The sequence below is a fragment of the Neovison vison genome, chromosome 12 (assembly GCF_020171115.1).
Source record: "Neovison vison isolate M4711 chromosome 12, ASM_NN_V1, whole genome shotgun sequence".
NCBI lineage: Eukaryota > Metazoa > Chordata > Mammalia > Carnivora > Mustelidae > Neogale > Neogale vison.
This window is the reverse complement of record NC_058102.1, coordinates 7,835,118-7,851,671: the sequence shown is the minus strand read 5'-3', so window position 1 is coordinate 7,851,671 and position 16,554 is coordinate 7,835,118. Positions and strand designations below refer to the sequence as shown.

Genomic DNA, 16,554 nt, shown 5'->3' with positions numbered 1-16,554 from the left:
TCCACTCTCTCTCTCTGCGTGCCTCTCTGGCTACTTGTGATTTCTGTCTGTCAAATAAATAAACAAAATCTTAAAAAAACAAAACAAAACAAAACAAAAACTCAGTGGTGATTTCTCACTGCCCAGGTTGGAGATTGCTAATATTCCTGAGGAGGAGTAAGATAATTTTCCATTCATCTCTACAGAATATTCCTTTTGGATTCCAGGCTTATTGGGTGATTGTATAAGGGCAGGTTTACATTTTAAATTCTACTTCTTCACATTTCAAATCTATTACTTATAGTGTCTAACACCAACCACTCTTTTATGTTCCTTGAATATTTCACAAGTGAAAATCTAACTTAATACCCTGCCTCTGAAAAATTTATAAAATTTAGTAAACTAAACAAATGAAAATAAAAAACAGACATAAAATAGCTACCATTTTACCCTGGATATGAAAATTAGGTAAATGACAAAATCAAGAAGAAAAAAAAAGCCGGAAATCTGAATTTAGATCCTTTCTACACAGGTATCTTGTTAAAAGACATGCATAAATACAGGAACAGAGTATCATGCCTTTAAGTATAATGATGTTTGGGTTAGCTTACCAACCGAGTCACCAAATTCAACCATTTCCAAAATGTTAATTTACCAATGAAGGGTGAAACACCGTCAAAAAATGCAATGCCAGTTCCAAAGTCAATTTTCAGAGAGGAGTCTAGAAATGGTGGTTGAGTCACACCACCACTGAAATCAGTATACAGCTTCTCCTGATGGGAGTATGTGGCATTACCAGGCTGAAAGTTATTTGAAAAAGAAAGAAAAACAACTAAATACATTTTCAGGGGTAGATCTTGAGCTAATGAAATTCCAAAGACTGAAAGCTCCTTACTGTGGCACTGATATTAAAAAATGTTATTCATCTAATCAGAGTTAATATGAGTCTTTCCCATTGATAAAGCCATCAAGCTAACTCTCACACTTAAAGTGGATAGAGATACACAGGTAGCTATTTTATGTCTGTTTTGTATTTTCAATTGTTTAGTTTACTAAATACATAGAGACAGAGTAGTTAAACAAATTCAGGAAGTACAGAATATCCTTTAAGTAAACAGGAGAACCACCAGCAGCAGCTAAGAAAAAGGCAGTCTCCAGACAGACTGGTTTGACAGGACAGGGCTAAGCATGTTTGAGGACTGAAGGGAAGCAAACATTGGAGAAAGGTTAAAGCTATAGGCAAGAGGAGAAAATTAATGGAATAAAGTTCCAAAAGAGATTTAGGGATGGGGTGAGGGGAGAGAATCAAGATCAAAGATAGCAGAGACTGGATGCATCTGTTTTTCCAGAGACCAGGAGAATATACGGTATATGGGTACAACTGCAATTGACTCTGTAATCAGAAAAAATGGAAAAGTGAGAAAGCTCATCCCAGTAGCCCCTATTTTATCTAGAAAATAAAAGGTGAGATCATTTACTACAAGTGAATGGGTAGAGTTGGCCATACAAGGTGAGAGAAAATTTCAATTCTATTGAATTTCTGAAACTGGGGATAAATACTATATTTACAAGAATATATCTGAAAAATAAATAAATTATGGCCTTATTACACTTTTCTAGGCACTGCCCTAGGTGCTCCACAAGTGTTACCAGGAGACCCCAGTAAGTGAAGTGCTACTGTCCCCATTTTATAGCTCAGAAAACTCAGGTTCAGAAGAAAATATAAATGACTCAAGATAACATGGATAATTTTTACTCTAAAACTTTTTTGCAGCTATTAATCCATATTTATTTCAAAAATAAAGTTATAGGCTGTTATATGTATGGCAAACAGTTTTCTTTATTTAACCTTTTTCTGACTCAAGCATAAAGAAGCCAAGTAGGGTTAGAAAAATAATTCCAATAAAGACTGCAAAAGAACCTTTAAGATCAGGAGAACTGGAATGAAGTGACTCCGTTAGCTGGAAAATTTATTAAGGGGTCAGAAGGGATGAACAGGGAGAGCACACAGGACTTTTAGGGAAGTGAAAGTACTCCACATGATACAATCATGCTGGTTTCATGTCCTTATACGCTGTCAAATCCATACAATGCACAGCATCAAGAGGGCAATTATGATAGGTCAATGCAGGTTCATCAAATACACCACTCTGGTGGGGGATGTGCATGTGTGGGGACTAGGGGTATAAGGGAAATCTCTGCATCTTCTCTTAATTTTGCTGTGAATCTAAAACTGCTCTAAAAAATGAAGTCTTAAAAAAAGGATTACTAAGAAATCAAGATATATTTTGGATGGGAGGTAGTGAGGCAATGAAGTCTTAAAGACTAAAAGCTACATAATGATTCAATCATAATTTAACAGAAGCCTAAATGAAATAAAACAGCAGGCTAGGAAGTAAGGATAATACAATACTTATTTCAATCACCATTTTTTGAGATATTTAAACCAAAGCAACATAATGCCCTCCAGATGTACACCAACCTAAGTTAATTCTATGGGAATCTGAGCAACTAGATTTAAACCCTGGGTCTGGATGAATCAGCTGTGGAAAGGAAAACCATTTCAAAGAGAACTGAACATATAAACTGTTAGAACTGTAGTTTAAAATACTCCCAGTAGGGACGCTTGGGTGGCTCAGTTGGTTAAGGCACTGCCTTCAGCTCATGATCTCAGGGTCCTGGGATCGAGTCCTGCATCGGGCTCCTCATCCAGCAGGGAACCTGCCACTCTGCCTGCTTGTGCTCTCTCTATGACAAATAAATAAATAAAATCTTAAAAAAATAAAAAATAAAATACTCCCAGTAAACAGTTAGTGTCCAAGTGCCTCTAGTTTGTTTATACACATATACACTTAATATTTAATGTCACTTGCTTTCTGATAATCTAAGGTTATTCAAAGTTTGGTTTTGAAATACATGAAAGAATGGGACAAGAAGCATGGAAGAGAAGACTCCCAGGCACAGCAGAGAGAAGAGAGAGTAGCAGAGAGGGGAGACCTGGATTCTGGCCCTCTGCCTACGACCAATTCACTGGTAATAACCTTGGAAGCCACTTAAAATCCCTGTTTTCAGGGCACCTGGGTGGCTCAGTGGGTTAAAGCCTCTGCTTTCGGCTCAGGTCATGATCCCGGGGTCCTGGTATCGAGCCCCACATCGGGCTCTCTGCTCAGCAGGGAGCCTGCTTCCTCCTCTCTCTCTGCTTGCTTCTCTGCCTACTTGTGATCTCTGTCTGCCAAATAAATAAATAAAATCTTTAAAAAAAATAAAATAAAATCCCTGTTTTCATTTTCCTATCTCTCTGTGAGAATAAAGATACTAGTCCAAAAGCCTTAGAAGCAGCCCTGAGGTGGGTATTATTATCTTCCCCTTTTAACAGATGAAGAAACCAAGGCAAAGAGAGGTTGAGAAACAAGCCCAAAGTCACACAGATGGTAAATAGCATACTTGAGTTGGAACCCAAGGTAGTCTGGTTTCAGAGCCCACACTTTTAACCACTTGTCACAATGCCTACCTATCAGAATTGTTAACGGATTTGAGAGGGGGTTAAGAAGTTGAGTAATTCTAGGGGTGCTTGGCTGGCTCAGTTAGTAGAGCTTGCTACTCTTGATCTCAGGGTTGTGAGTTCAAGCCCCACATTTAGTGTAGAAATTCCTTAAAAAAAAAAATCTTAAAAAAAAAAAGAAGCTGGGGTATTCTAAGTACTAAATATTAATAAATACAACATCAAATTCACTAACTCATTCAAGTTAGGATGCACAGAAAATTAGAAAACATAGTTGTGCACCAAATGATTAATAGCTTCCATTTAGGGACGCCTGGGTGGCTCAGTTGGTTGGACGACTGCCTTCGGCTCAGGGCGTGATCCTGGAGTCCCGGGATCGAGTCCCACATCAGGCTCCCAGCTCCATGGGGAGTCTGCTTCGCTCTCTGACCTTCTCCTCGCTCATGCTCTCTCTCACTGTCTCTCTCTCTCAAATAAATAAATAAATAATCTTTATAAAAAAAAAAAAATAGCTTCCATTTATTGAGCCTGTTCTATGTGTCAGATAGTATAGAAGCTGTTTTACTCATGTTATTTAATATTCACAAAACCCTGTGAAGTTATAGACATTTTACAAATTAGAGTCTGAGTTAACTAAATTGAATCTGGATATAGAGGGTCTTGTTTCTAATCTATCAATTAAGGAGTGACATTATGGAAATCACTTTACTAAGCATTTCCAGAGTCTTCATAAGCAGGTGTGGGAGGCCCCATTAACATTTACATTGCACTGAGTGTTTAACCACAGTGAAAAGTTAGAAACAATGTATATGTCCATAAATAAATTATAGAATACTCATATGATAGATATTTTGTGTTAAAAAAATACTTTTTGAAATCTTTGTAATGACATGATATAGTAGATTTCTGATGTTTTGAGCCACATGGCATCATTTCTCTTCCTAAGGGCAGTCTGATCTTTACCTCCTCCCACTGTGTACAATTTTGGTAGGATGGTCCTACCCTCTGCTACACTAGCTGAAGAGTTCTGGAAGGCTCCTTTTGAGAGACCCTTTCCCCATCCATTACAGTCAAGGCCTGGGCACATAACCCAGAGCACAGCTAACAGGGACTCTCCCATGACTTTAAATCTTGAGCAGAATACTGTAAGCGACAAAATCCACTGATTCCACTAGTGGTGCCCAACACTCTCCAGTGGAGCATGTTGGTTCTTTCCTACTTCAAGTCCTCAGCCCCCACACTGATCCTGGGAGCTCCCAAAGAGCCTGCCAATAAACTTTCTTTTTGTTAAATTACCCAGAGGCTGTTTCTCCAGCTTGCAACCAGAGAGCCTTAACTGATACACACAGGGAAATGCTTTATATTCAGAAACAAACACCAAAACCCCCATGATATGATATGCTATAATACCAGTTATATAAACAAAAAAATCTATTTGTAAATGTTTACTTGTATATAAAGAAAACATAATGAGGAAGACACAACCAATTTGAACAAACACTGTTTCTGATAAAATTTAACCCAAACTTCTTGGCATAGTATGAGATTCCCCAACTACATAGGCTTCTCCTATCTCTCACCTTTTATACCAGCTTTGTCAGAACTAATTTTAAGTTCCCCACATGTGGATTTACATGAGGACCTTTGGCCATGCTTTCTGATTCTAAAAGTCTCTTATTACCCTCCTGTTTCATTTTGGCTAGCAAACTCCTATTCTAAACATAAATTATGCAATTTTTTAAAAATTTCAAATTAACTATAGGGAGAAAAGAAGTCCTGTGGTTAATTATTAGCATTACAATTCCAAAGTCTGTTTCAGTGTCTAAACCCTACTTAGGCAATTCTAACCAATTTCACTTTTCAAATTGCAGATTAATAAAATTTCTTTTAATTACAAATGTACATTTCTACAAATAAAATCTGCCTTTCAAAGCTAATCTAATGGGAACCCAAAATATAATATTATAAACCTAATTATGCTCAAAGTTTTGAGAAATGTTTATGAATGAGGTCATTAATTCTATCATGTAATAGTTATCCATTAGAGCTATAGCATTCTCCTGAAACAGTACAATTCTCATTTTCATACTTGAAATTATCTGCAGTTAACGCAAGGTGTGCCAGGAACACTCAAAATCACTATTTGTTTATTTTAATTTTTAAATGTGTGTGTGTGTGTGTTTAACACCACACTTGATGTGGAAATGTAGAACTTGGAAGCAAATAAGCAAACATGAAACATGTCAACTCAAAAAGGTTGTAAATCAACATCTTAAGCAACGATCCAACAATCCTTCGGGGAGAAGCAACTACTCTGGGCAGGCTTGCTTGGAGTTTATACAGAAATTACACAGCTACTGAGAGGCAAAGACAGGATTCTGACCCAGGCTGCCTGGCTCAAGTCAGGCACTCAGGCACTCAAGTACTTTTAAACACTATACTAAACCAACTCTCCTTGATCATCTCAAAGCTTTGGTTGAACACTATGCTCAGGACAATACTATACCATTAAAAGAAATGCCATTTTTCTTACCAACTGTAGTGACATTTTTGTGGTGAATTTTTTTTTCCTTTGGTAGCAACCAGAAGAAATGACCTGCATTACATGGTTTAACTTTAACACAAAGGTTGGCAAAAAAAAAAAAAAAAAAAGTTTGAGAACATTCTTCAGCATAACAGTTCAAAAAAAAAAAAACAAAAACATAATGCAACTTCTCAGATATGTGCCAGGAACACTACTGCCCTGAGGAGAAGCAAGAGAAAAAAAAATTCTTAAAAAGCGTATGTATTAGATATCTAACACAGCTTATGGAAGAAAGAAAAACCATAGAAAATTCAGGGTGCATAATTTCAAACATAACTTTAACAGGAGAAAAATTGGCAACAAGGAGAGAGAAAATATAGAAATGTCTTTGTAGGTTACATGGAGCTAAATCACCTCTACCCACAGTCACTCTCTATAGTAAGGCTCAGAAAACTATAGGCCAAGAGCCAAATCCAATCCACTGTCTGGTTTCATAAACAGGTTTTTACTGGAACTAAGCTCCACTTATTCATTTACATATTGTCAATGGCTACTGTCACACTATCATGGCAGTGCTCAGTAGCTGCACCAGAGACTGTACACAAAATCTAAAATATTTATCATTTATCTTCTTACAGAAAAAGTGTGCCAACACTTTTCTTTTATAGCACTTAACACAATCTAAAAGTTATTTTTTGTTTACTCAGTTATTACTCCCCCAATGGTAGGCACTCTCCATGAATAAAAAGACTTTGTTCTCCAGTACATTTCTAGCACCTAGAACACTACATGGCACATAGAAAGCACTCTGTACAGGTGCTGAATGAATGGCATTTATTGATAGAAAGAAAGGAAAACAAACACTTCCCATCTTCCCATTCTTTCTTAGTCACACTTCAACTATTCACTCCACCATCTACCAGCATGTGTCTTGTCAATTAACCACTGGATTTATTGAGAAACGAGTTAATAAATCCAATGGCTAAGTCTCCATGTGACTTTCGGGATACCACATTTCTTAGTTTTCCTCCTCCCCAACAGGTCCTTCCTTAGTCTCCTTTGCAGGGGCTATCTCACTTCTGAAATCTCTCTTAATGTTGGCATACCCACTCAGTCTTCCATACTTTTCTCTCAGTCCACTTATCTAGTGCCATTAATACTCTTATGCATTTCAAACTGAACTAGTCCAAAACCAATCTTTCTATAACGGGCTCAGTTATAGTCTTTGTTATCTCAGTAATGTAAATGTTTCCACTTGCTCAAGCCAAAAACTCTTGGGGAGTCAACCAAACCTCAACCTTTTATATCCCATATCCGACCCACCATCAAACGCTGGTGACTCTATCTTATAAGTTAATGATCACTTTTAAGCACCTCCACTGCTACTATCCTAGTCCAAGCCACCATTATCTCTGGCCTGAGACGACATAAAAGCAGGCAATTTCCCTGCTTCCACCTTTACTGCCTTAGAGTTTACTTTCATCAGAGCAGCCAGGGTGATCATGTTTAAAATGTAAATCAGCGGGCACCTGGGTGGCTCAGTTGTTGGGCATCTGCCTTGGGCTCAGGTCATAATCCCAGGGTCCTGGGATCAAGTTCCACTTCCGGCTCCCTGCTCAGCAGGAGGCCTGCTTCTCCCTCTCCCACTCCCCTGCTTGTGTTCCCACTCTCGCTCTGTCAGGTAAATAAATAAAATCTTAAAAAAAAAAATACAGTAAAATGTGTATCAGCAAGTTACTGGATGCTTAAAACCTTCAAAAGCTAGCTAGCTCTCATTCCTACTCAGAGTTAAAGTCTCATATAGTTCAGTCCCCTGAAGCCTTTCTGCCTCTTTAATCCCTCTACTGCAGACACATGGGTTTTTATGACCATCCTAGATCACGTCAAGTAAGCTTCCATTTGAGCACCTTTTTACGGGCTGAAAGGCTGTTCTGGTTTAATTAAATGAACCAAGACTCCTGAGTCAGGCCCTTCCAAGAAGTACTGTGTCAGCTAACTCTAAAAACAAGTCTGTGGAGTATGTTGGGACACCCGTGCTTTACAGATTAGTAAAGTGAAGTTTATGGGTCACCTAATTGATGATGGAGTTGGGGATCGTCCCTGCTTAGTGTGCACAGAGGGGAGCTCTCGGGGAAGTTTTGCTGACTAAAAGGAGAGGGCTCTGATATTCCTCTGAAGTCACAGTGATTCCAGCTGCTAAAGGTGCACCTTGACAGCTGGCGCAGGATATGAGAAAGGGCAGCCAGAGAGTTAGGAGGACATCCAGAGGAGGAAGTCACCCAAGCCAAGAGTGGCAAGTGTCAAGGAAAAGAGAGAGCCGTCAAATGGAACGGAGACATCCACAAACCCAAGACTCGCGCTCATACCTCACCGTAAACCACACCTGTGGCAGACCGCAACTCTCACCTTGACATTAAAAAAAAAAAAAAGAAAAAAGACGCATCTTCGATGTTGGCCAGAGATATCCTAGATCCTGCCACTCCTCTGCCGCAAGAGTATGAAACTAGGTTAGAGGTAAGCGCGTGACTAAGAACACAGCTTCACACCTATGTTCTCCTCCAGCCCCGTGAAACAAAGTTTGTACTGTGGTGGCCTTTAACGGAGGTGATTGGTTTTTAAATTTCAGAAGGCAAAGAAAATAGCCATTATTTTCTTCCAGGCTCTCTGTGGGTATGAGGGATCATCGCTGTCTATAGCCCAGAGATTTTTAAGAGACCACAACAGCTAGGGGCGAAGGGGTGCTGGCCCTCACCCCAAACTGTTCCAGCATCTTCTCGCCTATGCCTCATCCCTCCTTGTCCCACAGTCACGACTGCAGATACCAATCCACCCTCTCCCTCTCATCCCCATCCCCCAGCCATATCCCGGGACTGGCCCCACAGAAGCCCCACACCCCGCACTGGCCCGGGCGTGAAGACCCCGCCTCACCACGGCTCCGGCCACAGCGTGGACCAGGCTCTCGTAGGACAGCACGGAGGCCATTGCTGCGGCTCCCCACACACCCAGCAACACTTTTCCCTCAGGAGCCGCAGCTAGCGTAGAGGAAAGAAGCGCCAGAGCCCGGGACGTAGGCGTCACAGGCCCCACCTTCTCAGTCCCGCCTCCTCGAGAACAACCACTTCCGGGTCGTGAGGCGCCCAGTCCCCTACGCGGAGGCTGCGGGGGCGGGAAGAGGGGAGAGGCGACCCTGGGAAAGTCCCTCGGCTCTGATTGGCCTTCGGGGCATGCGTGGGCGGGGCAGAGAAGCGCTAGCCCAGTCACGCGGAACACCGTGACCGAAAGCCAGGAGCCCTCCCCTGGGTCTGACCGGAGTACGCTCGAGTTTGGGGGCCTGGTGTTGTGCTTCAACATCGGGACTTAGGCCTAGATGGCCACCTTCCCTCCGTAAGGCAGGCTGCTAACCGGCAAGATGGGGACTCAGATCTTCCTATTTTCCTGCAAGTTAACTCTTAATTTCTTTCAACAGTGTCTTTAAAGTCACATTTTGGGGCGCCTGGGTGGCTCAGTCCTTAAGCGTCTGCCTTCAGCTCAAGTCATGATCTTAGGGTCCTGGGATCCAGCCCCCAGTCGGACTCCCTGCTCAGCGGGGTGGCTGCTTCTCCCTTATACTCTGCCCCTCCACTCTGCTTGTGCTCTCTCGCTCTATCTCAGATAAATAAAATCTCAAATAATAAATTTATCCGAAAGGAAATGTTGATTGGGCAAGGTTCTCCAACCTTGAAACCCCACCCCTTCACCCCCGTGTGGTAGGAAGACAAAATGGAGCTTGAGATCAAAGTGATCAGATGCTGGGATTATACTCGTTCGCAACTAGAACACTCATTTAACCCCTTTGGTTTTTCTTTTCTTTTTTAGAGGTTTGCTTATTTGTTTGAGAGAGCGCAAGCAGGAAGTGCAGACGGAGAGGGAGAAGCTCAGGCAGCCTCCGCTCAGCGCCGAGCCCTATGGTGGCGACGGGGGCTCTATCTCACCATCCTACACTAAGAGTTGGTTGCGCAATCTACTGTGCCCCCTAGTCGCCCAGGTTTCAAGTGCCTGCGTTAATACAACAATAGTGCTGTAAAGATTACAAAAGCTAATGTATGTAGACGTACTTTACGTTAAAAAAAAAAATATCTTCACATGTTCTAAAGCAAAGAACCAAAACTACAAAGAACGGGAGAAACCACTTTCAACCTCTAACGTAGATCATACTGAGACACAAGGTATCAGGACTCCAACTTCACGCTTCTGGAGTGCTACTGGCATGTCTTCTCCAGCTTCAGAACCATCTGAGTTTCCCCTTCAAATACCCCTTGTGATAATTCCTGAGTGCTTACCACATGCCAGGCTCCATGCTTTATTATACCTATTACCATATTTACTGCTCAGGAGAGGGCCCTAACAATGTTTACCCAGTCTTCCCACCCCCCCACCAAATTTTCATAAAATATATTAATCGCCACTGGTCAGATCTTTCCACTTAAACTCCCCTTCATTTGGGGTGGTGCTGACCACAAAGGAAGTGAAAGGTGAGCTGGGGACACGAGAAGATGTACGGCTGTTCCGCTAGTCCTCCTGTTGTACGAATGGCTTCCAGGAATACTCTCAACACTCCCTAGGATGACAGAAAAGCGCAGGTCCAAACAGCAGATAAAAATAGTTTGCTGAGCACTGAAACAGAGGTCAGTCATAAAATTTAAGCAAAAAACTCAGTTTTGTTTTCACTTTTCTTTTAAAGCGAGAGAGATCACAGAGGGAGAGGGAAAAGCAACTCGGTGCTGAGCAAAGAACCTGATTTGGGGCTTGATCCAGGACCCTGAGATCATGACCCAAGCCAAAGGCACACGCTTAACCAACTAGGCACCCAGATGGCCCCAGGTTTTGTTTGTTTTTGTAAGATTTTATTTGAGAGAGAATAGAGCAGGGGGAGAGTAAGGACAAGTGACTCCCCATTCAGTGGGGCACATCCCAAGAACCTAAGATATGACCTGAGTTGAAGTCACTTATCTGAGCCACCCAGATGCCCCAGATTTCTCATTGACTCAACTTGGAAGCACTCTCCCGTAAAGAATATACTGGGCTACATAGCATACACATTTATGATTATTATTTTTATATATATTTATATGTAATTATTTATGTATTCTTCATATATTATTTTATATATTATTTTTTTAAATTTTATTTATTTATTTGAGAGAGAGAGACAGGGAGAGAGAGCACGAGCGAGGAGAAGGTCAGAGAGCGAAGCAGACTCCCCATGGAGCTGGGAGCCCGATGCGGGACTCGATCCAGGGACTCCAGGATCACGCCCTGAGCCGAAGGCAGTCGTCCAACCAATATTAATTGAATGAAACATAACTGATCAGAATTCCCACTTGTAGGGCACAAAACCAGAGCAGGTAACATATCCTATGTATTCTTCTGCATCACAGCAATCACAAGTATTTTGATCAAGATAACATTTTCTACTAAAAACACTACAAATCATGAGCACACAGCAAAAAATGTAACAGAGGGACCAGGGTGGCTCTGTATGTTAAATATCAGGCTCTTGATTTTGGCTCAGTTCATGAGTTCAGTCAGAGATTGAACCCCACATCTGGCTCTGTGCTGAGCGTGGAGCCTGCTTAAGATTCTCTCCCCGGGGGCGCCTGGGTGGCTCAGTGGGTTAAGCCGCTGCCTTCAGCTCGGGTCATGATCTCAGGGTCCTGGGATCGAGTCCCACATCGGGCTCTCTGCTCAGCGGGGAGCCTGCTTCTCTCTCTCTGCGCCTGCCTCTCCATCTACTTGTGATTTTTCTGTCAAATAAATAAATAAAATCTTAAAAAAAAAAAAAAGATTCTCTCCCCGCCCCCCACCTCAGCTCCACACACACACACACCCTTCTTACATACCTTCTCACTTAAAAAAACAAAAAACTTGTATACCACATATTAAAGTTATCTCTATCGGGATGGCTGTGTCCTCAGTTAAGCATCTGCCTTCTGCTCAGGTCATGATTCCAGGGTCCTGGGACTGAGTACCACATTAGGCTCCTTGTTTGGCAGGAAGCCTGTTTCTCCCTTGGCCTGCCGGTCCCCCTGCTTGTGCCCTCCGGCAAATGAAATATTTTTTATATTTTAAAAAAGATTTTGTCAGAGCCAGAGCATACAAGCAGGGGTAGTGGCAGAGGCAGGAGACTCCCCGCTGAGCCAGGAAGACTGATGAAAGACTGGACTCCAGGACCTGAGCCAAAGGCAGACCCTTATTAACCCACTGAGCCATCCAGGCGTCCCAGAACAAAAATTTTAAAACGAAACTATCTCTATAGTTGTGATTTTAAGAGATTTCCAATTTTTAAATTGCAGTTTTTGCTTCCTTTGTTCTAACCGTTTACTTTTCTTTTTTTTTTTAAGATTTTATTTGACAGAGAGAGATGACAGTAGGCAGAGAGGCAGGCAGAGAGAGGGGAAGGGAAGCAGGCCCCTGCTGAGCAGAGAGCCCAATGCGGTACTCGATCCCAGGACCCTGAGATCATGACCTGAGCCAAAGGCAGTGGCTTAACCCACTGAGCCACCCAGGCACCCTGTATCTTAGTATTCATAACTACACATCTTCCTTGAAGAGGGCTCCCTGAGTTACAGAAGCATCAAGTCCCCCACTACACAAAATAGTATATAAAACAATTATGCGTGTTCTTTTACACCCATGCCGTCACACACACAGTGAGCTAAAGGAACCTATCCAGAACTAACACATCATGTTTCTACATCAGTGCTTCTACACTGGCAGATTTATGCACTGCAACCTGACATCCTAGTGATCTGGGGAGAGTGAACTACTTAAAGATCTCTTTATCAGATACCTAGATTTTCAGAGTCTCATACATGTATTTTACATTAGCTCTACTTACCTCCTTGCTATCGTTTCCTAATACTTAACAATTTGTTAGGATTCCACCAAAAAAGAATGTAAAAATCCTTAGAGACAACTTCATGAAAAGTTGTGAATTTATACTCCTACCAGCACTACACAAAAGGTCTCACTAAATTGCCAAGATATTTAAAACCCCCAATTTGACAGGACATAGTTTAAATTTACTCTATCAAAAGCTTAATGGCTATTTTAGTTTTTGCTGCCTATTTACTTCAGGGTATTTTCCTCCCTCAACTGAGCACTCTTAGTAGGTATTCGATATGTTGATAATACTGAACTTTAAAATTATTGCTCCGTAATTTTTTTTTTATTATTGCACCGTAATTTAAAAACTAGTTTGTTCTTGTCCCCATTACTGGGCTTGTCTCAAGTGCTCCAAGCACTTCAATTATGCTATATCCCTTATGATTGTGTTATGTGTGCAGATCATTACACCCAATGATGTGTGATATTCCTTAATCAGTCCTCTTCAAATGTATTTTATTTCCAATTTCTTGAATTCATGAACAATTCTGCAAGAAGCAACCTTGTACAGAGAGAGCAGCAGAGCATTAAAGAGGAATACTTTGAAGAACAAGCCTAGTGAGAATTCCAGCTCTGCAAATAATCAGGGGTGTTAACCTGGGCAATTTAGTTAAGTGCTTCAGTTTCCTCATTTATATATAAAATGGGAGTAAGAGCACTTACCGTTCTGGTCATTATCAGAATGGAGTCAATGCTTTCAAACTGATTACAGAGTAGTTGGTGCAGGCTAAGTACTACTCACCTAAGTGGCTACTTAGGTGCATTAATGTTAGATATTAGTAAAAATCTGTTTCTCCCTTATCCCATTAGGCCAGTATTTCCTAAAATGGCAGCCTGCTAGTTGTTACCCCAGGTCTTGTCTTCCTTTTGTAATTTTTTATTGGGCACATGACCATACCGCAGTGGACTATTTTTTAGCTTTCCTTTAAGGTAAATATGGTCTTGAGTAAAAAAACAAAGAGAAATGGGGCATGTAAAGTAATAAAATGTTCTATGTGTATCAGAATCTCAGTATGTTTTCCTGGTGCCCTCTCCTGTTTCCTCAGGCTAGCTCATGAACATGAGAGTAAGCACTTTTGGACTCAGAAATGGAAGCTACCTTCTGACTATGGCAAAATGGCTTTCCTTGGGACTGTTACCTGCAAGAAAAGTAAAGCTCTGTTTAACGTCTAAATAGTCCTAGAAGTCACTGTTGACAGCATTTTATAAACCGAAGCCAACTATGTCCAGCAAATAATGTTGAGTGCTACAGACCTAGAAGAAGAGAGTATCTGCTGGGCGAAAAAAAAGTGTGTGGGGGGGTCAATATCCAGTTTGAAACCATACTTTATTTTTAATGTAGCTAGAAATCCAATAACTATGTATTTTTAAGCAGAAAAAAAAACTCCTTTACTTTTCCTTCTTACACCATTGTTAGCGCAAGAAAAAACACTTCTGGCTTAGAAATGATACTGAGTTTCTATGAAAATGAATGTACTTTGTATTTGTGGAACTTAAGAGCACAGGACACATTTTCAGAAGACCAATTTTACTTTTACCCACTTACGGTAATATCTGCAATGTTAGAATGTACTTAAGTAATATATAATTAAGTAAAAAGTAATCAAATAAGGAACCCAAAAGGAACTGGTCTTCTCGGGTTATTCACAGCACACATCAGAAAATTCGAGAGAGAACACACATTACCAACAAAAAAACCACTGACAAGCTCAAACGCAAGTTTATATGCTGAGTATTTTTAAAGGATTTAAAAAGCATGCTCAGTTAGCATACAGCCTTTTCTCACTTAAATAACAGATGCATTTCTATTTGCTTGTATAAAGGGTTAGAACCTGAATCAACTTACTTATGACTTCAGAAATGTGCTATTTCAGAAATTATTCCATGGAATTTTCTTCACTGCTCCTACCACTGATTATTCAAATAAGCAAAGTATAGAGGGTCTCATCCCTTGGCAACTGTTTTTGAACACCAGCACGTTAAATTGGAAAGGTAGAAACCTAACGATTCCTAGTACAGTGCCTAGACTTAGTCTTAATTCGTGTTGAGATTTGAATGTACAACAGAAAATCCATCATTCCTTTATCCTTGGGAGAGGGAAGGAAAAAAGGAGAGGTGGGGGATATGGTGCAGTATTCAAGAGCTGAGTAAGAACACTCATAATGCCATCAACCCCACAATGAAGAACCATGGATTGCATCAATTTTATAATTCATATTGGATCAAGAAATTTGGTTCCCCTCTATGTAGATCAATGAATTCAAACCTCATACTCTCCAAACTACGAAGATGAATAATGTCAGATAAACTCCAAATGCAACAGGTATTTCCTCAGAAGACTGAACATCAAAGGGAATCCCTCCTTCCAACATCTTCTGAGATGGTTAAGATCTCACCGAAGCAGAAACCTAACATGTAAATATGCAATCGCTTGGCCAAGTAAGAAACTACAACTGTTATGGGTATTACCTTACATAATCACTATATGTATTACATAGTAAAACCCAGCATTACATATACTTGCACAATTATGCTGTGAATGATGATAATAGTGATGATGCCAGTGAAAAAGGACTATCTTTAGCCCAAAGAGTACTGGGAGGGGAGAAGGGGAGACATGAAAATAAGCAGAAAGCACACGAAGAGATGGGTATTTTCTGACCAGGAAAGGTCACTCTAAACACAGAAATATTAAAAAAAAAAAAAAAAAAGGTATTCCCTTATTTCCCCTATATGGAAATAATGCAAAACATTTATTTTCTATATCAGACAAGAACACAGCTAAGTAATCCAAGTCTACTGCAGCATTATAAAAATCATCCCTTCACCACAGTGTAAGATTTAAATGCATCTGCACAAGGGTGCACACTATATAAAAGGAAGGTTGTTGCTGCCCTGCCAAGCACTTCCGGTCCCTACCCAGGTCCGACTGCAATACTGGTGGTCCCAATGGTTCTATCAAAATAAATTGTGTTTAAAAAATAAAGTATTTAAAAAGACAAGTCAAAATGCCTCAGAAACCGTATCTCCTAAAACTTCATCTATTTTAATGTATTATTTGCCTCCCACTAATAAACCTTTATTTTACTCGTTATAACTGAGCAATGAATCTTCCACACTGAAATATCTTCCTTGCCCAATTAATACAAAGGAAAAAAACTGAAATGATTAGTAAAGAAAAATGTAGGGACTAACACACCCTTTTAATATGTTTTTAAATATTTTTAAGGTTTAAAAAGTGTTTAAAGTTTGTAGTTCCTAGTAGGAAAACATTATCTGAATGAATACCCTAATGGCAAACCATTGTAGAATGTTTCAGTTGCACGGGGAGCAGAGGGGTAGGGACTCTCTTCACAGCACCCCAGCTTTCTTCATGAGAAGGTCGGAGGTACACTGGTTTGTATTATTGCGACATCCATTAGGTGATCGAAGTTGCTTTTCCTTCAGCAAGGGCTTTCTTTGTCAGAAGGGCATTATGCTTGACCTCCAAATTTGGCTGACAATTTACTGATGAGATTCATAACCTTTGGGTTGCTCTGATATTTTGACATATTCGCTGGGTTCTGGGCCACATCCTGGAAGGCCACCATAACTTCTGGATCCTGTGAAGAAAGGCAGTGGGTCT

The 16,554-nt window shown here is 40.6% G+C and overlaps 2 protein-coding genes across 2 annotated transcripts in view; both read right to left on the bottom strand.

Annotated features, from left to right (window-relative positions):
* SLC25A17 (solute carrier family 25 member 17) overlaps positions 1-9,371 on the bottom strand; it is a 42,373-nt gene extending 33,002 nt beyond the window's left edge. Inside the window, exon 1 of the mRNA XM_044226667.1 lies at positions 8,934-9,371. Within this exon, the coding sequence (XP_044082602.1) occupies positions 8,934-9,356 (423 nt within the window). The 5' untranslated portion in view covers positions 9,357-9,371. The remainder of the gene's footprint in view (positions 1-8,933) is intronic.
* A 4,866-nt stretch (positions 9,372-14,237) lies between these two features.
* ST13 (ST13 Hsp70 interacting protein) overlaps positions 14,238-16,554 on the bottom strand; it is a 33,779-nt gene continuing 31,462 nt past the window's right edge. The window contains exon 12 of the mRNA XM_044229101.1: positions 14,238-16,531. Within this exon, the coding sequence (XP_044085036.1) occupies positions 16,403-16,531 (129 nt within the window). The 3' untranslated portion in view covers positions 14,238-16,402. The remainder of the gene's footprint in view (positions 16,532-16,554) is intronic.